This window comes from Marmota monax, unplaced genomic scaffold (genome assembly GCF_021218885.2).
Source record: "Marmota monax isolate L192 unplaced genomic scaffold, Marmota_monax_Labrador192_F-V1.1 WCK01_AAM20220418_F8-fsc00119, whole genome shotgun sequence".
Taxonomy (NCBI): Eukaryota; Metazoa; Chordata; class Mammalia; order Rodentia; family Sciuridae; genus Marmota; species Marmota monax.
The window spans coordinates 3647199-3671731 of NW_026694771.1; the positions used below are offsets into that span (position 1 = coordinate 3647199).

At 37.8% G+C, this 24533-nt stretch overlaps 1 protein-coding gene across 48 annotated transcripts in view; it reads left to right on the plus strand.

Moving 5' to 3' along the window:
• Zbtb20 (zinc finger and BTB domain containing 20) overlaps positions 1 to 24416 on the plus strand; it is a 795965-nt gene extending 771549 nt beyond the window's left edge. For all 48 annotated transcript variants that reach the window (XM_058572861.1, XM_058572846.1, XM_058572844.1 and 45 more), the window contains one exon: positions 147 to 24416. In XM_058572861.1, coding sequence (XP_058428844.1) covers positions 147 to 568 — 422 coding nt within the window. In that variant the 3' untranslated portion in view covers positions 569 to 24416. The remainder of the gene's footprint in view (positions 1 to 146) is intronic.
• Positions 24417 to 24533: the final 117 nt, after the last annotated feature.

Below are 24533 nucleotides of genomic sequence, written 5' to 3' on the forward strand. Positions count from 1 at the left end.
TCAAGGATGACCCATTCCACAATCAGATTTTATTTTTTATAATTGTTTTATTTTTCTTTTTTGTTGTCTTGTTTTTCTGTCTCTCATTCTCCCACCTTGGCTGTGTCTCGCTCTGTCCTGCTTGCTGTCTCTTCCCACACCCACAGGTGAGAAGCCCCACCAATGCAGCATCTGTTGGCGCTCTTTCTCCTTAAAGGATTACCTTATCAAGCACATGGTGACACACACAGGAGTGAGGGCATACCAGTGTAGTATCTGCAACAAGCGCTTCACCCAGAAGAGCTCCCTCAATGTGCATATGCGCCTCCACCGAGGGGAGAAGTCCTATGAGTGCTACATCTGCAAAAAGAAGTTCTCCCACAAGACCCTCCTGGAGCGACATGTGGCCCTGCACAGTGCCAGCAACGGGACCCCTCCAGCGGGCACACCCCCAGGTGTCCGCGCTGGTCCCCCAGGTGTGGTGGCCTGCACAGAGGGGACCACTTACGTCTGCTCTGTCTGCCCAGCAAAGTTTGACCAAATCGAGCAGTTCAACGACCACATGAGGATGCATGTGTCTGACGGATAAGTAGTATCTTTCTCTCTTTCTTATGAACAAAACAAAACAAACAAACAAAAAGAAATAAACAAACAAAAAAGCTATGGCACTAGAATTTAAGAAATGTTTTGGTTTCGTTTTTACTTTCTGTTTTTGTTTTTGTTTCTTTTCATTTTGTACTACATGAAGAACTGTTTTTTGCCTGCTGGTACATTACATTTCTGGAGGCCGGGTGAATAATAGTTTTCCCAGTCTCCCTCGGATGGTGGCCTTAAGGCCTGGTAGTACTTCAGGAGGTCCACTGGTTGGATCTCTAGCTACTGGCCTCTAAATACAACCCTTCTTTACAAAAAAAAAAAAAAAAAAAAAAAATCTTTTAAAAAAGTAAAAAAAAAAAAAAGAAAAGAAAAAAATTTTTTCACTTGTGAAGAGCACTACAAAATATATAACAAAATCTAAAAGGCCTACTGTCTTTAAGTACACCGCTTGCAGTGTTTCAGTGGACATTTTCACAATTCTGGCCGCTTGGACTTTACAGTAACCAGTTAAAACTGTGGAATATCACTTCTGGTTGAAAACCCAGAGGAAAGGCCCTGCTGTTTTCCACCTACCACGTTGTCTGATTTCATAAAAGGGCTGTGGGGGTGGCAGGGGGAAGTGGGTTCAGGAGTGTGGGAAAGAACGTGGAATGGCAGCCTTCTCCCCCAGATTCTGCCGTGTCCACACACCTGGCTCACCTCCTCCACATCCCCCCTCTCAGCAGAAGCCAGGAAGACTTGGAGAAGCAACAAGCAACAGTGGCTATCGTATTTATTCAGTGTCTTCGCTGAGCCTCAGCCTCAGCACAATCAAGAGGGACTTTCATGAAAGGCAGAAATGCAGATAAAACAAAGATATCAGAGATTTGCACCTATGTTTCTAGGTACAAGAGAAGGATTATTTCCAACAATCTTTGCAAAAAAAGAAAAAAAAAAGAAAAAAGAAAAAGTGTCAGGATATATTCTTGTGGAAGAGAAAAAGAAAGGAATGGAGGGTGGGGGGAACAATAAAAAGTTCTCGAGGCTTTTTTAATTCAGAATTTTATAGAGGGGCAAAAGTGACGTTTACCAGATAGAATGCTGATTTTTTTAATATATTTACAACAGTATTTGTGTAAAAAAAAAAACAAAAAAGTAAGATTGTTAAAAGTAATTTTTTTTTATTTTGGTTTTGCATACACTGCCACCAATCCCTTCTCTTTTATTTTATTTCACACACATATATATATTTTTTTGGTAAGTCAAGACTGTTAAGGTTAGCGATACTGCTTCCAGATAGAAAGAATTAAAGGCAACTAAAGTTATATTTGAAAGAGAGGAAGGTTATTTTCTTCATTTTTTTTTATTTTTCTTAATTTTTATTATTTTAAGTATTGCCTGGGTTGATGAGGGCCTCTGTAGCCCGCCCATCCCTGCTGTAATTTGAACTGCTGCTTTGTATTTTGATATGTAGTTTTTTGACTTTTAGCAAGCTTAAGTTGCTCCACTGAATATTTTCTTTCATTGATCCATCTAGAATTCTGTTCTCTTTCATGGGAGGGACTTTATCTTTTAGAAGCAGTTTTCTTGCTTCTCCAATATTTCATTGAGCTCTTATGAATCTAGAGTTTCTGTTGACTGCTTTTTTCTTTGATGAAACACTAGTAGTCTAGATGTCTTGACAAATGGGTTTGTCTCTTTTGTGGTCAGCCAGGAGGAGGACTTCACAGAGCCCATACCTCCTTCCCCCTTCAGAACCTTACAAGCACCGCTATGAGAAGCCTGTTACAAAATATGATATGTTGATGCCAAAATTACTTTCTTCCTTTCTGATGTCACCTTCTGACTCTTTCCACCATGGCTACGAGGGCTAAATAAGAAGATAATTCATTAGATGAGTTATTAATCTTTGCTTTTTGGAAAAGTCTTAGGGAAATCAACCATTTTCCTGATGCCAACATCCACCATTCAAAAGGCCACCAATCTACTGCATCTTTCCAGGTGCCACTCTCTCTTCCTAGTTGGGATTTCTCTCCTCCGCCTAATCAAGATATCATCATAGAGATTTTTCCATGGTAGATTTTTCCATGGTTTTCTATTTCCAACAAAAATAGAACTTTTTAAACCTAATAATACTCCCAAAGTGAACAACAGGCATATTTTAACATACTTAAAGGGAAAAGTCAATCTTGAAACAAAGCAAAAACACTAAACTACAACTTTAAAAAGAAAGGGGAGGATATTTTAGATTCAAAATTACTCTACATTTTAATTTAATTTTTCTTCTAATTTTCCTGTGTTTTATTTACAAAATCCATGCAGCACATGAGGGAGAATCTTCCAAGGCAAGCAACTCTATAATGACTAAATTGGTTTTATTCATATATTTTAGATATTTGTTTAACTTGGATGTTTTCCATAAGTTCTTTGTGATGTTTAGTAGAATTCGTGCAACTGGAGTATTTGTGAGTTTGATTTGTCCTACAGTAGATATTTTGCTAGAAGTTTTAATGTAGACTTGGATGGTAAACTGGCTACTGAGAATCACCCATTATGATTTCTAAGAGGAATTCTACCAAGGAAACTGTATCTAAAACTGACCTGTAAAAGTCAATGAGAAACGGCTTCAGATATATGAAAAGTCCATTTTTCTATTGCCAATTTTGCCTTTTAAAATATCAATATTGACTCTAATATTTCCATTAACCACCAATAGAGGGAGCATTAATTAACTATGCCATGGAATTGCTTGATATTTTGGAAAACAAGTCATTCAACCCATAAAATAAAAGATTAAAATTGAAGGGAAAAAATTTTAAAGGAAAATGATGTGAAATCATTCAGCATCTTTCAAATGAAAGAAGGCCAAAAGACACTTTAAAATATTTTCAATTATTTGACAGTAATAGATTAAAAAAGTGTCTTTATGCTCACCTTAGTAGTCAGAATCATAATAGCTCCAGAAAAGCTGATTTTGAGTGCTGTTTGGGTCATGTTTAGCTGACTGCTTCTCAAATCTGGGGGAGACCCATTTGCCTTAATGCTAATTTGCTGTTCTAAAAAAGGTAAGCAAGTGGGTTAAAATCCACCTTTTGTTGTAGAGCATATAAAGAAAAAACTACAAGTGACTTGAAGCCCTAATGTTCACTCTTTCCTGGTAAGGAAAGTATCTCTTTAAAAAAAAACATTGGGGGCCCCAAAAGAATTGTTAGTGAGGTGATTTAATCACCACAAAATGGACCGCCAGGTTTGGATGGCATAGACTTGTTCCCACTGTGTCTTTTCCTCCCAAACATGCAGCCTAAAATAATTGACAAATTGTTCTTTAAGAACAGGAGGAAACTAAACTGGAGTGGGAATTCTATCCTGGGGGAGCAAAGAAGCTCTGAGAGGCTATTGCTGTATGTCTGGCCTCTAAAGAGCTGCTTTCCAAATTGACCCATATTTAGAAAATAAACGAGTCTGTACCTATTTCAAAAGAATGCAGATGCTTTCAGATTGCTAACCCACAATCACAAATAAACCATCACAAATATCTCAGGCAATAGAAAAACATATTTGGCCTCAAGATCAGAGAATCATTATGGATTCTTTAGGGTTTTTTTTTTGTTTGTTTTGTTTTTTGGGTTTTTTTTTTTTTTTTTTTTTTTTTTTAGTTTAAATCCTATAATTTCTTACATTTAGACCTTGAACCTAGAATGCTATCAGTACTAAAAGAAAAGAAAATTCCTTTTAATAGCCAGGAAAAAGATAAGATTGAAGCAGATCTTCCAAATTTAAGACCTCTTAAGAGGAGTACAGGGAACAAGAACTGGCATGGAAAAGAACATTTTTTAGCAATTTATAGTTTTGAAAAGAATTTGCTGGACAAAAGAAAGGGAGAAAGTCAAAAGGGAGTGTTTATCTCAATACATTAAGATATACTCTTTGAAAAATAAAATCTTCTCGCACCAAAAACATTGGTAGTATCTCAGTATAGTGGGCAATTTTTTTTTCCTATTAAATACCAATATTTGTGCATAAAAGACCCCCTAAGAATCTAAAATGTAACCCTAAAAAGGAAATAATTATAACACATGGGTTCTACAATGGGGAAAAATTGGAAAACAAGCCAGCACTCCCCCCCCCAGAAAAAAATTGAATTATTTTTTACTATATATTTTAATTGAGTTGTAAACTTTCACTCCTTATAACACTTTTATAGACCTCTCCCTTCCCGAGTTCCTAATACTTTGAATTTATTTGTGTCCAGAGTATGCATAGTGAATTCCCAGCTCATTCACAGGTGCAGACCATTCCCTTCTCCTAGCCACCTTAAGAGGTCACAGTAGCTCTTAGAAAGACTTGGGGTTTCTTTATTAAGAAGTCACAGAGGTTTCATTTGTATCATCATAATATTCTATAAGAACCAAGAAAACCTTTTCAAACCTATGAACAGGGAGAATTTGTGCATTCTGATAATGAAAAACGAAGAGGCTTCCTCTGTGTTTGTGTCACTTTAAGTTCTAACACCTTGCTCCACAAATACTTCCATCATGCAAACACATAAGCACTATGTACCCTGCTCATGCCACCAAATCAGTGTTTTCTCTCATCACACAATCAAAAATGAGGTGTGTCCCTTATCAAATCCCTCAGATCCCCAGGAAAACATAATAAAGGCTCACATTGCTTACTTGTAAAGAAAACTTGGTGATGCTTCTAACACCTTTTGCCCTTAGGAAAGGGGGAAGGGAGGTAGATCTGGCTGGGCATGATAGATGTGCCCCTTCTGGAACCTTCCTCTGTTGTTTCTGAAGATGTTATTTGATTAGTTGGGGCTGGGGGCAGGGGATATATGATTCTGCAGAAAAGACATCAGATGGTGGCATCAGACATGCCTCTGCTATAGCCAGTGTATGCTGTAGACAGGGAACAAAAGGAAGGTGACATGCAGAAGCAGACACAACCTGAGATGCCCTGGGGACCGAGAACAGGAGGAGGCTCTTTCTATGTGACTTGATTCTTAAAAGAAATCTTCTAAAAGAATTTATTAATTTAGTAATGAGTTGAAGTCCAGGGTAATGGAAGCTCTGGGGAAGAGAACAAAAGAATTGCAAAATATATTCAGAATCTGACAATACTAAACCAGGAAACATCCAATAGCAAAACTAGGAAGTTTGGCAAGAGGTACTTAGAGAAATCTCTGGGTTTTTCCTTGGGTAGGGTCAACAGAGTTTCTTTTGAGTGATTTCTGACTCTGAGGAACTTCTTTACTCATTAGAAAAGAACTTTATTTAAATAATCAATTTTGTTCCCCAGAAAAAAGAAATTAAAAAATAATAATGAAAGGGAGAAAAAAATAGAACACCAGAGACAGAACCAAGTGACATAGTGACAAACAAAAGAGGGTGCACGAGAATTTCAATAGACCCCTTAAGACCACAGAGAAAGCAAAATGACCCAGTGGCCCAGGTTCCCCCTCTCAGTCTTCAGTGAATCAGAAAGCCTTGAATGGACCCAGTCACGGGGCTTTCTGAAACTAGACAGAACTTCCCAACGGGACCACCACAACCTTTTTCTCCTTTCCATGTTTTTCTAAAGAAAAGTGTTGTTTCCTTAGGTACCCAGAAAATAGATTACGTGGGGCAAACTTTCCAAAGCAATCTCTGCCCAGTGCTCTAACTACATAGGAGGACAGAAAGGGGGCACACAAAAAAAGAGGCCCTTTGGAGAGAATATATTTTTTTTATTCCCAAAGGCTTTCTGTATAACATTCTTATTTCTGATGCCATTTAAACCCCTCCAAGAGGAAAGGTTGTGGTGACTTCGTGTTCCTGTAAACACAGCATGTGGAAACTGTTAATCCAAAGCATCATTTCTAGCACTGGGTATCAAGATGATCAGCCTGACCACAATACCCCAAAGATTTTTTAAGTCTCAGAAGACCTTTTTTTCCTCCTTGAACACTGAATCCATAGTAATCAGAGGTGTATATGAGCAGATCCCAGGAAGTGACAATGAAACAGTAGTATTTTTCCATTCTTTTTAGGGCAAATAGGTAGAAGATGACTGCTGCATAGCACTAGTTCTTTTCCAGAACTAAGTGTTTCCTCCTCTCTGAATGAGAGGTAAAAATGCCCTGGGTCAAAACAAGAAAAATCATCCTTCCACACCACTGAAACAGTCTGTCATTCCAGTAGCTTCTTTAGGCCCCACCTGTTGCTCCATAGACGGAATACTTTCAGACTGAAATATCTAATCTGAAGTGACCTCAGTTAAGGTATTTTCACAAGTAGCCACTTATAGTACAGAATTATTGCCTTAAGTCAGAACTCCCAGGGAAGAGGACAAAAGACACAGAAATTGGAAGACTGTGAAGAAATGGACATTTCTTGCTTTTTAGTAGTTGCATTATGGCAAAAATAAGCCCTGTTCATGACTGAGGACTCTAGAAGCAGTGACTTCTTGGGAAGGCACCAAAGTTGTCCAGAGTTGGCCATTCTCAGGAAGTGGCTGGTATTTTCTCTCTACTCATTTTCATTGATAGGTCTGGACTGAATGTAAAACAAACATCATATTGCTAAATAGTGACTCCCATAAAGCATGATCACAGGTCCCTGGGATGCCGGTTTCAAATATTTTCTTAACAGGGAGAACAATCCCAACAAAAAGCTTTCTTTTTGGTGTATATCTCTCAACTCTTTTCCCTTTGGGTTTTGGAGTGCATCTGTTTTATCTGGTGGTTCTTTGTAAGTGCAAACTCTGAACTTGCACATCTTCAGTGACAGAGCATAATCTGCAGATCATGAACAAAATCTAGCCACCATCCTGAGAGTCTCAGCTTCTGGGATATCTGTTTGGGGTATAAGAGTCCCTACTTAACCCTCTTCAGATTCAGAGATTCCTTGGTTCAGAATGCCTCAATGAGAGGCTGATACACCTAAGATAGAAAAAAAAAATTAACCCCATTTTCAACAGGTACCCACAACATCATTGCAGTTTATATGTAGATTCTAGTAATGAAAGGGTCTTAACTCATCCAGTGTGGCAGAGCTATTGTCCAGAATGTCTGTACATCATGCATGTGCACATGCATGTGCATATGCAATGTGAGGTGCTCTTAGTTCAAAACTATTCCACATTCATATTCTCTAGTGACAGCAAGAGAGATTTTGGAATTCCAGTTAGAAGTCAAAGGTCTAACATATCTCACATACCCGCTTCTGCTCTGTTGCCTTAGTTGGGTACATTAGTATCTGTGATGAGGCTTAAGGGCATTCTGAAGGAGCCCAACCATCAATAATTTCTACTTAGCCCTTTGAGGAGAAACTTGAAAAAAAAATGCTACACTTCTATTGGATTTACTGATGTGTGTGTGCATGTGTGTGTTTGTTTATATTTATTGTTGTCTGGGGGTGTGTGTGTACCTCTCAAAAGAAGCACACACAAGCAGAGGTCCTGGTACATAGATGCAGTTGTCTCTTCCCACCATTGTGCCCAAATTTGTGGCTCCCTTCCCAGGAAGTAGTCACCTGCCCACTCTTGCCTTTTGCAGTGTTCTGGAATTGGAAGAAATAAAAGTAGTTTGTTGACCCACAGAAAACCCACAGGGACATGCTGTTTTCCTCCAGAAGAAGGTGGAACATAAGCACCCAACTGGGGAGCAGAACAGAGGGAGTAGCAATTGAGGGCACCTTACCAGGTCTCTTGGAGCAGGAGGGATATTGAAGTCAGGCAGGCAAGGTCCATGCAAACTTTGGCTTGAGCCATCCATGGCTCAGAGGCCTCCATTTCTTTCTTTTCTGAAACCCAGTGTGTGTACACACTCACACACAAGAGCCCACATGTGCGTTTTGACTCCCAGATGAAACCTTCTTAATGCTGCCTGCATTTGCAGGATCTTGTCATCATTCACAAACTGTCTCCTGAAACCAGTGTGGCCTTTGCCAAAGTCTTTCCAAGAGTGGGTTGTTTACCATGTCTAGCAAACCAATAGACTATCGGGAATATTTGAGGGGAATCTCTAAGAATTGATGGCTCTTGTCCATCTCAAACATTAAAGTAGAATGTCACTCTAGTGTAATATACTGGATAAATGGACCTGGCTCTTGTCGCTGACTCTTATGGCTTGGTGGTCTGGAAACAGATTCAGTTTTTTGACTTCATGCCCTCCTTTTACTATATGGTTTATTGTTTTTTATGACACGTAGATTATTTTTACTTTACAGATTTCAGAGGACATTTTTCTTTCCTCTTCTATTTTGGTGACTTCCCCCACCCCATGAAGTAAGGCTACTTACAATTGCAACTTTTTTGTTATTAAAAAATGTATATTGTCTTTCTATATCCAAAAGAAGTCTGTGACTGTAACCACAGGTATTTCTTTTTACTGGAAAAAAAATGAGTTTTGTTTTTGTTTTTGTTTTTAATTAACAGTACTAGTGACTTTGTGGAAGAATATGAGTTACTATTTAGGTATGCTTACTTAAGTACAGTACACTACATTGCAGTATTTCTGAAACCTAGAAACATACACACTATATATAACAACTCTATATTGAAATATATATTACATTATATTCATTTTGACTTTTGAATCTGCCTATGATCATGAGTTGATTGACATATTATTTCTTTGCATATATCACCCATCACCAACCTGCTGCAGTTAATCTGGTGCATTTAATAATAATCATTACTGCTCTAGTTTGCTTTTTATATTATCAGCTTCAGTATTGTCTTTAGAGGATTTTAGGATTTTTTTAAAGCTCAGACTTAGCAAAATGTAGGAAAGTGAAAACTTTTTTTTTTTTTTTTTTTGGTGTGGCTAATGCAAAGAGGGTTCATATTCTAAGTGATCTTGTTGAGCTGACCCTCTCAATATCTGAAGAACAAAAGTGCATATGAATGTATCTGTGATTTTCCCCTCTAGGACTGTCATTGTCTATATTTGCTTCTAAAAATATGACCAAGGGGCTGCTCAACCTTCAATAACCTGACCAAATAACACAGGCTGCATTTCAAAGGGCTGCTCTTGTGAGAAGCACAGGACAGGGAAATGCCTAGTTGTCTCAGCTGTATTTTCAAACATTGATTTTAAATACCAGTTCCTTACTGACTACTTTCTGTTTTCAATATGCTTTCAATTATTTTAACAAGTCTTCAACATTTCCCTGGAGGTAGTTTGGCAATATAGTGTTCATCTTCCCAGGAGATTTCTTTTTAAACTAAAGCCAGACTTTGAGGAAATTTTTATTGACAGAGGTTAATATAGAGCTCAGAAATATATATCACATTTTTCAGTCTTTAGAATCCATAAAATAGTGGCTCTTGGGTATCTGGCCCTCAGAATCTCCACTTGCCCAGTAAGGTGGGGATTTGGTGCCTTTCCTCTTGAACAGGCCCAACGAACTTTCAGAAGTCAGGCATCCTGTCTTCCTATATAAGAATTACTTTTAGATAGTGTTTCGAGATTAAAGAGTTCCTTCAGCTTCCCTAAGCTCTTCAACCCAATGGCTGGGAAATGTTAGAGTTGGATCAGCTTTTCATCTATCTTGGGCTCATGAGACCTGTCTAATTCCTGCCATTCTATATTCAGGACAAATCAAAACAGCTATTCATCAAACTCTTGCCTCAGACCAACATTAATGTTTCTCAGTGTGAGCATACCAATTCATTTCTTCTGTCTTCCCTCAGAGATTAATTTCTGATCCCATCCTAGCCATACCTGACCAGCCACTGTCTGCCCCTACCCTGCCCAACCTCTCCCTAGTGTCCTGAAACGCATTAAGGCACCACCCACTCTTAGTCTGCTTTGAAAGGGCGCACATTGAGTCTAAGAGTGAAATCAACAAGGGGTTCTCCATTTTCAACTAAACACATTTCTACTAGACAAATCTGATTGTGAGTTGACCATTAGTGAAGCTGTTCATACTCCAGAGAGCACATACTCTCCAAATTGTATCCAATTTGTATCACCTTATTATATTCCTCTTTCCTTTTCCTAACCTGCTCTATTTTTTTGTTTCTTTTTAAGACTACTATGAATTACCATTTGTCTCATCACTGACCCCTCAAAAACTCCAATACTAAATTCTGATCCCTGACTGTTCATTTCTCTTCCTTCCCCCTACCCATTCTGAATGTCCTTCTTGCAATGAGTTCATAAACTTGAAACTCGTAGGCAGAGTGAAACCTGTCTTCATTTTAGCTCCAGATTTTAAAAGTTGTCAATATTCTTTTGAGAGTGGGAGGACCTGAGTCACAGTTTTAAATGTCAACTGTACTAGCTGAGATCATTAATTCCTCTCACCTTCACATCTGGCCAAAGATAAAGAGAAAAGTATTTCTGTGTTTCTTTTTTAATACCACAGTTTTCAAATTCTTGATATGAGTAGACCATCTCTGAGAGAGAAAAATCACTAATGTTGACTATTTCAACCCCTGCTAATACTTAGCCAAACATCATGTCTATCAGAGACTATATTTACAGGAATCTAAAGAAAGGGGTAACATTTCAAAATAACTTTGGTAACTGTTGAAGCTCTTCTCAAACAAGTAAAGCCACTTCTACCTAAATGTATTGCAGAAAAAATTAGGAAGAATTTCTTTACTTATTACCTTTTTGAAAAAACAATTATCAGTTAGCCTAGAAATTTGAACAGTAATTTTCTTCATTATGAAAAGATCAATAAAGATTGTTAAGTGTATTTTGCAACCAGAGGTGGCTTAAACATACACTTTATATGTACTTAAAGAAAATATTAATAAGGCTGGATGGATACTCTAAGGGATGTACAGTATATACTGCCCAATTCCGAAATACTCAACCATGTAATTTTATCATTGTGCTAGATCTCATTCCAATGAATTTTAACTGTTTGATGTTCAGATCATTTTCCAGAAGACTGATACCATTCTGTGTATATCCCTTTCCAGATGCTTTTAATATCTTCTTCACAGTAGCCCTTTAACAGTCTTCCCTTTTCAGTCTGATGTCCTTGCCATGGTACACATTGCCCCTCAGCTCATACAAAGACAAATCTTGTGACAGGTAGAGCATTGCCTGGTTTTAAATGCACAGGGCGTATAGTTTCAGGTCTTGCTTGACCTACTAATAAACAGAATCAAGATTTAATATGATAAATGTATTCTTACTTGACTTTAGGCTTGACCCAGCTTTTGTCTTAATCAAACTAATTTGTAGCATCAACTCACCATAGAGAGCAAGGAAATGAATAGAAGGTCCAAAAGACCTCCTGAGGCATCACCTAGCAGGAAAACAATGTTTCTTAAAGCCAATATTGAAGTTGCTTAAAACTATGCCTTTCATTTTGGCATGTTCTTCTAATCAGTTTTATCCCTTTTCTCTTCTTTTGTTCTTTCTGACTCCTGGTATTGGTTTTTAAAGTGTTCTTTATCTAAAATACCCTATACCCTTCTTTGTAGGCATTGCTGTGTGAAGGAACAAAATATTCTTTTCTAAATTCTTAACTATTATCATGTGTATGTGTAGTAGGAAAGGATCTGGTCCTGATCGATCCCATCTGGTCCAGTTAAGCCAGGTTGCCTTTTTGACATTATTCCTTCCATTTTCCCAAGAAAACTTTCAACCCTGAGACCTGGGACTTCTCACCACAACCCCTGTGTTAGCTGCAGATTAATGTCTAAATCCCTTTTAATATTCTAGAGCTCCAAGATGTGAATTTCATATTGTTTGTGAGCCTCCTGTTTTTCCAAGCTGACACCTGTCAGGAGCACCAACAGCCCTAACATTAACTAATGCAGCAAAATAATGGTCGGAAACACTATAGTATATAGTGTTTGGGAGATTAGGGAGGGATTTTTTTCTTTTTTCCCCCATAAAAAGCTTGCTTCTCCCCCACCCCACAATGCCTTTCAGAAAGTCTGCATCTCATTTTACAGATATTTAGTTTTAGTATTTGCAAATATAGCTTAGGAGATTGAGACTGGTAGCAAACGAGTTTATTTTCTGCACTGGACTTTAGGACAAGTGTGCACAGATAACAATTCCTTCAAAGAAAGTGAAACATGGTAAAGCAAAGGGATAATACTTCTACACATTAAAACAGTTGTTTGCTATCTCTAAACCTTGATTTAAGCATAATTATATATTTTTTAGAATTCTGAAACTGGAGGAATGTGTATTTTAGTAAAGTTTGTTTGTTGATGTATTTCTTTTCCTTTACCTTTTTCTTCTCAAGTTAGTGAAAAATTTTGATCCTTTAATTTGGTACTGTCCATGGGCATTCTAATGAATCCCCACCACCACCATAGTTATTTTCCCCTTAGCAAAAAAGCCTTCTATCTTACCATCAAGGAGTTGTTCCTCCATGAAAAATCTTTGTTTTTCTAATGGCACTTGAGAACTTTGAGGACAGAAATTCTCTCTATGCTTTGAGCATAGAATAGTTAAAAACTATTCTTTGAGGAAGAAATCCTTTTTGCCCAAACTAACAGGTTTCCGGCCAAAGAATGAGAATTGATTGCAGATGAAGGTCATGCATTTTATACTACAAATCCTTCTTGTCTTCTCAAATCTTTTCTGGAATAAGGATAGAGATAAATTAATTTAATTCAATTGCCCTGCAGATGTTTCTTATTAGCAACTAGTGCAGAATACCCAGCAAAGAAAAAGAAAGGGTGCTAATAAAATGTCAAACTCGGTTGATCTATAGATTTTTATAATTATATGGATTTCTTTTATCTTAATTTCAAGACTCTGTGTGTTCATGAGGTCTGAAATAGAAACTTCCATTTCTCCATTGCTTCTCATCTCACCCACCACCCAGGCACTGGAGATGGTCATAAGAGGGAGATTGTAACTGCATCACTAGTACTTCACCTGTCCACATCCCATCATCGCAGAGGAAGAAACGTTTAAGTGAGAAACTATTTTTTTTAAAGGAAATTTTAGTCTACATTTGAATACATACTGTTTTTCAACCCAGTTTACAAATAGGCTGATAACCTTTTAATAACCTGTCTATTGTCCTATAATTTACATTCTTGGCTCAATCTTTAAAATAGTTGCAATTTCAATTAAGTGAGCAGAGACAAAGCAAAGAGAAGAAGCAGGACAGTGTGATGGAATCAAATTCTATACCATCCTGGATTGCTAAAGCCAGCTTTCAGGATTACCAGAGGAACTTGTTGAAACTCTTCCTTGTCATGGCTGCCTGTCATGGTCTGATGATAGTTCAAAGAGTTAGTATGATAACTACACTTAATTGATTCAAGACTTCTCTGAATGCTTTAAAACTCATCTAAAAAGTTTGTAGAAACCCTTGACTATTCGTATACCTAATCTGCTTTCCAGGGTACATGAGGAGCATTCAGGAAGATAACTGAAAATAATGGCTTAAATTTGAAGTAAGATTTTTCTATAAACTGAAGTGTATTTTTGTGTATTCTAGGAGAATCTTTGCAAAACAAAGATAGTTACTATACTTTTGCTATCCTTGGGACAAATCTTGATTTGGAATCACTTATAGATTTGTCGTAGAAAATTCTCAAAGATATTTTCAGCAGTTCCTTAAGTCCCATTGATTTACACTTCAATTTTCCTGAGGGAACTGCTAAGCTATAAATTAAGGGTAATTTGCATATATCTAATTAAAATTGGCATTTGCACTATTGTTGAAAGAGTTATCATTTTCAGAGTACATGAAAGGAGGGACTTTTAGTAATCCTCATCCTGTGTGGCAAACGAAGGTGAGAAGCTGATGATAGAGAAAATCAGTGATACTTTGCTGACCCCAGTATGCCATGCTCCTTTGTTTGTACAATCTATTCTAAACTGCACAGCGATTCACCTGAAACTCCCAGCACATGTGTGGGTCTAAGCAGACAAGCAGGTTCACATTCGCAGAGTAGCAATTCAGACAAAGTGAAGAGACAGAGTCAAAGGCAAACATTTCTCCAGAATCACTCATATTGTCACATCTCAAACTGATTCTAGATTCATCTTAAGCAAGAAGTAAGCTCCTTAAGAAATCCTACTATGAATGTTTTTTTTCCTTGCTAAAAAATACAAGAAGTGATACAATGCTGTATCTTCATTTTGGTGTAATAATTATCTTTCATATTTAATAGTTGTACTTTTTGCTTGAGTGTGTCATTGAGCTATTTGAACCAGTTTTCAATCCATTATCCTGAGAGGGGACTTGAGAATTTCTGTGTATGTGTGTGTATCTATATCTGTGTGTAGTCAGGGAAAAAAGTGAATAGAAGGGGAATGAAACAAGGGGAAAAGTGGTCAATGTAGGAAAATGAGCACTCTTAGTGCTCTCTGTGTTAGGTAAGGTGACTGTTGCCTATAACCCTTGAAGAGGAGCTGATTGTACTATTCAAAAATAAGAGCCCAGCATTGTTAAATTTAGGACCTGTTTTGGGAAACAGGAAATTTTTGTCTTTTTCTGTACCCATTTCCCTTAGTATTGGAGCCATTTGACATGATAAAAACCATTAAATAAAAACCACTACTGACCTTTGCATTAAATAGCTCTTTTCCTCTTCTAAATAATACCCCTGATTTCATTTGACTACTTCCCTTTATTTTCTGGCTATCAGCTTCATGTTTTACAGAGTAATACATAGGTTCATGCTAGTTGTTTCTCTCTTTTGAACTGAAAACAGGGACAACAAAAGAGATGATTCACAGAAGTGTAAGGTGAAGTCTGAATTTCCCACTTTTGTAGCACTGATATCTATTAGGAAGAGCTGTTTTGGGTTGAACTTTGAGTCCCTTTTTTTTTTTTTTTTTTTTTTTTGCACTAAGTATGACTGACTGCACTGCACTGCACTACTGAAATGTATTTACTTGTGCTGGGAGAAAGTGTGTTAGGAAAGAAAGAGGAAAGGTATAAAATGAGAAACATCGCAAAAAATGGATTATTTCCATGCTTGGTCTTAGGAGGATTAGTGAGAATCTGTGGAATTTTGCCAACCCTTGTTCAAGCCTAGAAACTGCCACACTGATAAAAACTTGTTTTCTTATTGTAAAGAAGCTGGTTTGTACAGCAAACAGAGGGTGTTCAAGAAGAAATTTACCCAATGTTGTTTCCAGCTAAGCTTTTCATTAAGAGTCGAGATAGCAAGGAAGCTGGCCAGCTGAATGTGGAAGTCTTCATCACGAAGCCCTGGCTGGTGCATGTTTCAGTGTGACAGAGGGCAGTGGTACCTGCTCCTTACAATAAATAAATAACCTTGTTCACATTAGGATATCCTTTCACCCTGATACTTTTCCATCCCTGGGTGAAACCTAGATTAAGCTAACCAAAGAGGAAGGTCATGCATGTGGTAGAGTCCTTTAGGATGACATAAGGGAACAGTGCAATAAACACTGAGAACAGTGAGGTGAAAGGTTTATTTTGAAACAAGCTAGGCCAACTTTAAAATTGGAGAAAGGGTTGGAGGACTGATCAGAACCAACCAGATGCTCCATCACAGACTATCCTTAGTAAGAAGAGACCTTAACAGTGCCTAAAAGTTTAGCTTTGAGGTTTCCTTTTTTTCCTAACTTTTCTTTGTTGGATTTATTTTTATTGGCTTTTTTAATCTTAGAAGCAATCAGTTTGACAGCTCTTTAGTAATTCTTAATAAAAGAATCTTTCATCACAGGAAAAGCAATAGATTGTGTGGGGAATAATGATACAAGAGTGAAGATGCTGAGGGACTCTTCCAGAACCCAGGGTGGCAGCTTTGGGAATTTTTGGTTCTGGAAGAAAAGATCACAACCTGTATTGACAGCTAACATTGAATTTCTCTGAACACTATCACATGGGAGGGCATCAATTTTGAAAACTCTCAATTGAGGCCTTCTTCCTAAAATAACAACATTGATATCTGTCTTTTTCTCTCTCCTTCTTACCATCCGTCCAAGTCTACCATTCCAAGTTAAAAAAAAAAAAAATTTAAAGAAGTTGTTAGCCTTGCTGGAGATCTTTCAGAACTAACATTAGCAACCCCTTAAGAATTCAAGGCATTATCTCAGTTTTAAATAAGAAACTTTCAATTCAGAGCCCTTAACAAATACATACTGGGTAAGCACTAAGAGGACATGACTACACCAAACCAAAGCTATGGAAAGAAATAGTTGACCTTTTAAGATAGACTCATATTAACTGTTCTAGGATACTTCTCTTGAGGTTTTGGGGAATAACTTCTTCCTTGAATCTTGCATACCCACTCCAGTTCTGTCACCAAAGATTTTAATCTCCAGAACCCAACCTTCTCTCTCACAGACAAAAGTACTACAGTAGGCTCAAGGGATATGCTTTTGGTGGTCAAGGGATACTACTTTGGTTTTCCTTCCATTCACAGTGCTATTAACAGGAGACCTTGTCACTGGAGGAGCTACTGAATTGTCTTTATGACTTAGGGTTTGGTGAGGGGTTTTAAAAAATAGAAGAAAAAATACAAGCTAGTACTTGACACTGTTCACTGTCTTTAGTAGTCATGACCTGGAGACTGATGGAGAGAAAGAAACTTCCAAGGAAGAGAGTGAACTTAATCTTTGGATCATTAGTGAAACATAAGGCAGCATGTGTGTAAGTACAGGTCGAGGCTCTGCAAGGTCAGGGCCAATAGTAGTGGCCAATGAATGCAAGTCTTGAAAAACCTGGGTCTAGGTTTTGGTGTGGTTGCTGGAGTGATTGAAATGCCCAAGCCCGTGGCAAGGAAATGCTTGGAGGCTGATCTGTTGTGATAGTGCCTTTCTTGTCGTAGCAAGTACTAGATTAATAATTTATTCACTTATGCTTTTCTGGACCATTGCCCCCAGTCTTCTGAGGAGGTCTGAAGGGATAGTATCCATTTAAGATGAAGGGATAGGATATTGCTCCTGGAATGCTGTGATTTGCTAATATTTGCACTAGATTCTAAACTCTCCTTTAAACTGGAGCAACTGAATGAGAGAAAAACCAAGGACAATTCAAAAGTTTAAAAATACCAAAAGCAGTATTTTCTGACTAATGCCATTTCTTCCCTTCCTCTTCTCTTCTCCTTCCTCCTCCCTTTCCCCTTCTCCTCCTCATCTTCTTTCTCTTTTCCTTCTCCTTCTACTGGAAGAAAACTTCACATTTGTTGATTACCAAGCTAAATTCTTACCAATTCTTTTCCTTCTTTTATTTTTTCCTGCAATGCTCCATCAGTGTGAATCAGCCACCAATTAGGATGAGTTAGTGTAAAGAGCCTTTGCCATTACAACTTTGCTCATCAAGTGCAGGCACCCATGGCCATCCAGTTCTTAGGAGGCCAGCAAGCATGAATATTATGTCAACAGCTGAGCGGACACGTATTTGGTCAGAAAACATTGGGGCCTATAACTCATCCTAAAAGATGCTCATAAAGAAGGAAACCAATGTGTCAAAGCAAACAGATGAAGGTAGTGCCTAAGGTTTGGCCATTTTCCCCCTCTGTGTTCTTTCCCATCTTACTACAGTGCCCTCTCTATCACAGTTGGTTTCATCTCATATGTATTACCAGAAAAATTCTTTGGTTCCTTGGTTTCTCTCTTTATCAGTGGGCTGGGAACTCCTCCAAAATTAAAAAGAAATAGCATTAGCAGCTCCCCATGACCAGCCAGTTTCTCAAATACTATCCACCTGGTCTCATTGAGCAGTGGATATCTCAGCTAAGATGACTTGGAAGCTTTGACAGGCTCAACCACCTGTCTACTTTATTTTCATTTCTATTTGAATTTTGAATGAGGCTATGGAAGGGTGGGAATCATGGGAAAGGTTTGGAGACTGCAATTCTGGGGCATAGCGTGTCAGGAGTTTATATTATCCAAAATATATCCTTCTATACCTGTTTTTGGTTTAATCTGTTGCCCTGATTATCATTTCTATTACATTTGTGGTTATTTTTGTAAGATTAGAGTCCATTTACTATGTCTATTTGAGTACTTTTTTTTCTATTTTCCCCACATGGATGCAGTACCAACCTGTTAATGAAATATCTTTTTATTATATTATTAATATGTAATTCTACTGTAGACCAAAAATATAAAAACAAAATTGTTCATTTTAAAGATATAAATAACTAATGAGTAAGAGATTAGGATTGAAAGAAAAGACAGAAGAGCAGTGGTCAACTATGTTGAGTTAGAAATCTAAGAGTAGCCTTACCTATTTTTTAAACAGTGCTTGCCAATCATACCATAGTTGGGATTATATTATCTTGGCTTCTTCATGCTTATGTTCTATAATTTCTTGTTTGTTTGTCTGTTTTCTTTGATGTAATTGAGGTTGTACATCATGCTATTTTTGGCAATGCCTGATTTTATTATATTGTACTTTTATCAAGTCATTTCTTTTAGAAGAATGAGGGGAAACATTTTATTTCTTCTTTAATTTAAAATTTGTTTAATGCACTGGAAATAAAATTGGACACATTTCACTGTTTAAAAATCAGAAACAAAACAAAACAAAACCATGAAGAAAAAACTAGCAAGCAAATAAGCAACAGGGGGAAAAGTATCAAAAAAAATCTGTTCGTACTGAATACGCATACGAACTGCATCCCACATGAATGCAGTAAATATCATCAAGAAAGAAAACCACATAGTCTAAACTACAATGCTAAAAATATTAAAGGAACCTGGGTTCAATGGGAGTGGAGAAAATAGGGCATTCCTTTGCAATCAGAAATCTTGTCATTGTTCCAGTTAATACCTGAACAGGTTAAATGTGGAAAAGATTATGAAGGAAATAACCTCAGCCTTCCTCATACCACTGAAGTTCTGAGTTACTTTTTATCATAGGCTTCAGCTCCATTTTGAGAAGAAAACAACACACACACGCACACATACACATACAATGTGTGATAAAGTATTTTGTATGTATGTGTACCATACACCTATGGACACACTTCAGTCCTTTGACTGCCTATGCGCTACCTCACGCATTTCTCTTTTGTGAGGATTTTGCAGAGGAAGGTCCTGCAACATGGGAGACCATTAATGACTCATTGAGCATTGACATATGCTAAAGATGTTCTTGATCCAGCCTGGTCTTCTTCAGCGTTCCCCAATACCAACAGGGCTGGTTAACCCATATGAATGTGCCGTGGAAGGAAGGACAGAGGTATTTCTCTTAATCTACCAGCTACAACATTTGTTTAATGTTTGCTGGGTTTTTCTGGGTTTTGTTTTGTTTTTGAATAGGGGTGGGAGTGGATGTAACTTCACAATCTTAATACAGTAAATGTTTTGCATCTTCCATGTTTTATGCAAAAACAGACATTTAAATCAATAAATAATTGTGCCCTAGACTGAAAGTTAATGTTTAGGAGAGGAAAATAATTGTTGGAATTTTTTCTACATTTTTTTGTGAAGAATCTTTTTTGGAAAGGAAGGATACATATTTTTGTTGTGTAATATTTTCTATTTTTGAATGCATTTTATTGGTACAAGACTGTTTTTTTGGTGAAGACATTATTTAAAAAAAAAAAAGAAAAAAACTAATCGAAAAGTTTGCCCTTAAGGATATGCTGCAGTTTTGAGGTTAAAAAAAAATAACTGATTCAAGATGCGTGTTAAAAGTTGGGATTATATTGTTGTTTTTTGTAATTGTTACAAGAAGAAGTTTGTACCCACTGCTGTTTATTTTGTTTCAGATGAGTAAGTAAAGGGATTGTTCTTGTTTTATTCTTTTTTTAGAGAAAAAAAAAAGCTATTTATGAAATGTCAAAAACACTGGACTGTGAGTTTAAGTGTGGAAGCATTTACCACCCTGTGTCTTCAACCAATTATGGGAAACCCCTTTTCTCTTCCCCTCCGCCTTAGCCTTGCCAAATGAGAAAAATATAACAGCTCTCAGATGATCGAAGCCACCGAAGCCCTGCTTTAATTTTTATGGTTTGAAAAAGTTGGAAAACCAAAGTTAAATTTGTTTCTGAAATCCCACTGTCCATAGCCCTTTTTTTGTATGACATAGCCGCTTGGCTCTGCCTCTTCATCTTGGATCATTGCCTTCTTAAGGTCTGGGGCCAGCTCTGATACAAAGAGAGGCATAAAGGTGGTGAACCTGAGAGCTGAGGTCTCAGGAAGTAAAATGTGAGTGGGACCTCAGCCTCAGGAGCAGCCACGCTGTCCCATCCCCAGACGAGGCTGCCGGAGAGCGCACTGCTAACCACGCTCCTTTACCTTCTGCTTCTAAGACTCTCCTGTCACCATGGCTCTCTAGAATGGCTCTGCCTTTCTCACTAACCCACATTCCATGGATGGGAGGGGGGCAAGGATCCAAATGAAAGAAGGGTGGGTGCTGTGAAAGCACCCCTGCCCAAGGGAGGCAAGGCAAGGGACCACTCAGCACAAGGGACCTTGCCGGCTTCCCCTTTGATTCTGTAGATTGTCCATCCATCTGCTCACTGTGAAGATGAAGAGGAAGTGGGCCTTCGGTTGAACAATAGCTTTTCCATATTTTTTCAAATTGAAAAAATAATTTTTAAAAACTGTGATATTTTTTTAAAAAATCATTTGGCTGGAGGGAAGGGAAAAGGGAAACACCAAAAGCTGTAACATGATTAACTGGAGATATTTAACTGGGGCACTTTCTAGACCAAGACAAACAAATTCCTTTCTGGACCCTAAAGCAGCCAAATCTTGAGACTGTCAATGACAGAAAGCTGAAGAGAGGCCTCCATTTCTTCTCTCTGTCTCAAAATTCTCTCTTGTTCTCTTTTCCAACTTCCTTTGGACTACTGTCCCAATGGCCCTCAGCCTCCCACTTCATGTGTGCAAACACCCCCCCACACACACATACACACACACACACACACACTTGCAAAATACCATTTTTCTTAAGGATTGTGGGACCGAATAAAATCACGTGCCTTCATTTTTTCCTTTTATAGTTAGATGAACCTCTTCCTTTATACAATGTCTTTTTAATTTTTTTTTTTTAATAACAGAGGTTGAAGTGTTAGTGGAGGACTTGGGCATCATTTGAGAAGTCATTTCTGTTTAGCACATTAAACACAAACATTTCAACCCTTTCACAACATTCTTTGGACATTTAGAGCATCAAGTAATCAGATACCCGATAGCCTAAATCCATTTGATTTTAGAGCAATTCCTGAAATTTCTATTTCATAGACTTTAATCTTATCAAAATGAGGCGAGCAATGGCAGGCTGCCTTGTTCTCCCGACTTGGTGCTTTTGCTTGTGGTGGGGTGGGCAGGGGGGGTGGGAGTGTGGGTATGTTTAGACAAAGGGTGCATTCCTAAGACCTTTGGTGCTGAAGGGCCTCAAGTTCCTTTCAGAGACTGTATTCGACACACTTTAAGTACACACAAATGAATGGTATCACATGCAATATTTAAATGGAGCAATGGGAGAGGCTCTTTGAAATTGGGTTTTGCATCTTTTTGTGACATTTTGATTTCTCTGGTGCCTTATTTCTACTTGATGCTGGCACTCACATACCCACAGGAAACTGACAAAGAAGTCAGCCTCGGGAGTGGGGACTATGGGTGATGCTTGAGCACGCGGGGGGCCACAAGGAGGTTGGTGTCAGTTGATGGGGAAGAAGCTAAACGGCCTTTCTTAGCTGAAGCCAACCAGGGACTGCACAAACCCATTACAGTCAGAGTTCACAATTCCAGCGTGCGCACACAACACATTCATTCTTTCTCATCTGAACTTTCCTTCCTTCTTCCTTTTCTATCTCTACCTTCTCACAAAGGTGCTGCTGCTGCTGCTGCTGCTGCTAAGGTGCCCGAAGTCCAGAATGCCCAGTAATCACTCAGGCACAAGCCTGGCACTGCCACGTCAGCCCCTGGCATGAACAAACCCAGGTTTCTCTTGCTTGGGGCTGAAAACTTTCAGATTTTTCTCATCAAAAATGTTTTCCAAGGAATCAGTGGGTTACAGTTATTCTGCATTGAAAATGCACTTTAAAAAAATAAATAAAAGCTCCAGACTGTTTAAAATATACAGAGGGAGCAGGGGAAAGATAACCATGTGCTAGTGTCTGAACCCAGTTCAGTTTATCTCCAGTTGAAACAGTATACACTATATTATGTATAAATGTATACACATTTCCTATATATATCCACATATATATAGTGTATATATTATACATGTATAGGTGTGTATATGTGCATATATACACACATGCACATAACAAAATCAGATGCTCATTACAAATCCAGATGCTCATTACAAAACCAGATGCTACACAAACAGCAGCAGAGGAAACAAGGTTGGACTCTTGCAACAGATCACAAAAAATAAAAACAGCTACTTGCAGTGACTTTGGTCATTTCTGTAGGTTCATAAGGAATGGATTGTAACAAAGAAAAAAGGAACAGTGTTAGTGAAAAAGGAAAAATGGGCGAAACCATCTTGATCCAATGGGAATGCAGTAATGTTCTATACCATTTCATCAGTTATTTCTTTTAGTCATGTTGATTTGATTTCAGTTCTTGGCTATTAAAAAAAAAAAGTTATCAACTCAAGTGACCACAACCAACTGAACAAAACAACTACAGTCAAAGCCCTTTTCAGAGGAAGATGTCAGAAATCTCAAAACCCTTGGCCTGGCTCAGAACTACCATGTGCAAATCAGTACTCTCTTAATGTTTGAAATAAAAACTGAAAAGAAAAAAAAACTTTTCGAAGCACCTTAATGTGGCCATCCATTTGAGGAGTGGGTGCCACTTTTTTCTTTGAGCACCTTATTGCCGTGTTTTGCTATCTGCTGTCTTTCTGTTACCTGTTGGCTGAATGGCTAGCTGTTAACATACACATGTGCACAGACCAGATACCTGGGCATGTGTGTTCTCAATGAAGGTTACTGTGGTGACTGCTGAAAGGGGAACCCATTTCCTGATTTTCCCACCACAGTGTTGTGATAAGATTCAAAGAAACTCTTTTCCCTGCACAGAAATGTTTCTTGTCACATTGTGTCTTAGTATGAAATGGAATATGGTCCCTTTTTTGCAATTGCTACTGTACACACACACACAAACGCACACACACACACACTGTATATTCAGACCTAAAATACACACACACTGTATATTCAGACCTAAAATACACACACACACACACACACACACAATTCATTTATCCAAGTGATATTTCCAATGTCCGTGTGGGTGGCACTGTATATGCAGCTTCCATTTCCCAGTGCATTTTGAATGGAGGGAAACTTTTCTAATCAGAATGTCTTTTCAGACTGAACACCAACGAATTGGGGAAGAGTTTGGAAAGAGAGGAAAGGAAAGAGAGCTTTAAATTGAAAGAATAATTTCCTAAGAGGAGGCTGGGCTGAATGACTGCAGACTCTACCCTTCAATCTTTGCAGGCGGGCATGGAACATTGCTGGTACCAATCTGTGTGCTGTATAAATCCATGGACTCACACATCCATCCATCAATATGTACATGGTTTGGGATGAGCAGGTCAATAGTTTTGAGAGGGAGTTTGTTCCTTTTTTTTTCTCATTATTCTCTTAACTTGTCGTCAGTTATCAAACAAACAAACAGAAAAAAAATTGTTTTGAAAAACCTTGCATACGCCTTTTCTATCAAGTGCTTTAAAATATAGACTAAATACACACATCCTGCCAGTTTTTTCTTACAGTGACAGTATCCTTACCTGCCATTTAATATTAGCCTCGTATTTTTCTCACGTATATTTACCTGTGACTTGTATTTGTTATTTAAACAGGAAAAAAACATTCAAAAAAAAAAAAGAAAAATTAACTGTAGCGCTTCATTATACTATTATATTATTATTATTATTGTGACATTTTGGAATACTGTGAAGTTTTATCTCTTGCATATACTTTATACGGAAGTATTACGCCTTAAAAATACGAAAATAAATTTTACAAGGTTTCTGTTTTGTGTGGAAGAGTAATTGATGTTGCTAAGAATGATGTTTGTTTTTTGGGGTTTTGTTGTTTTTTTTTTAAATGTTACCAGCACTTTTTTTGTAAGTTTCACTTTCTGAGGTATTGTA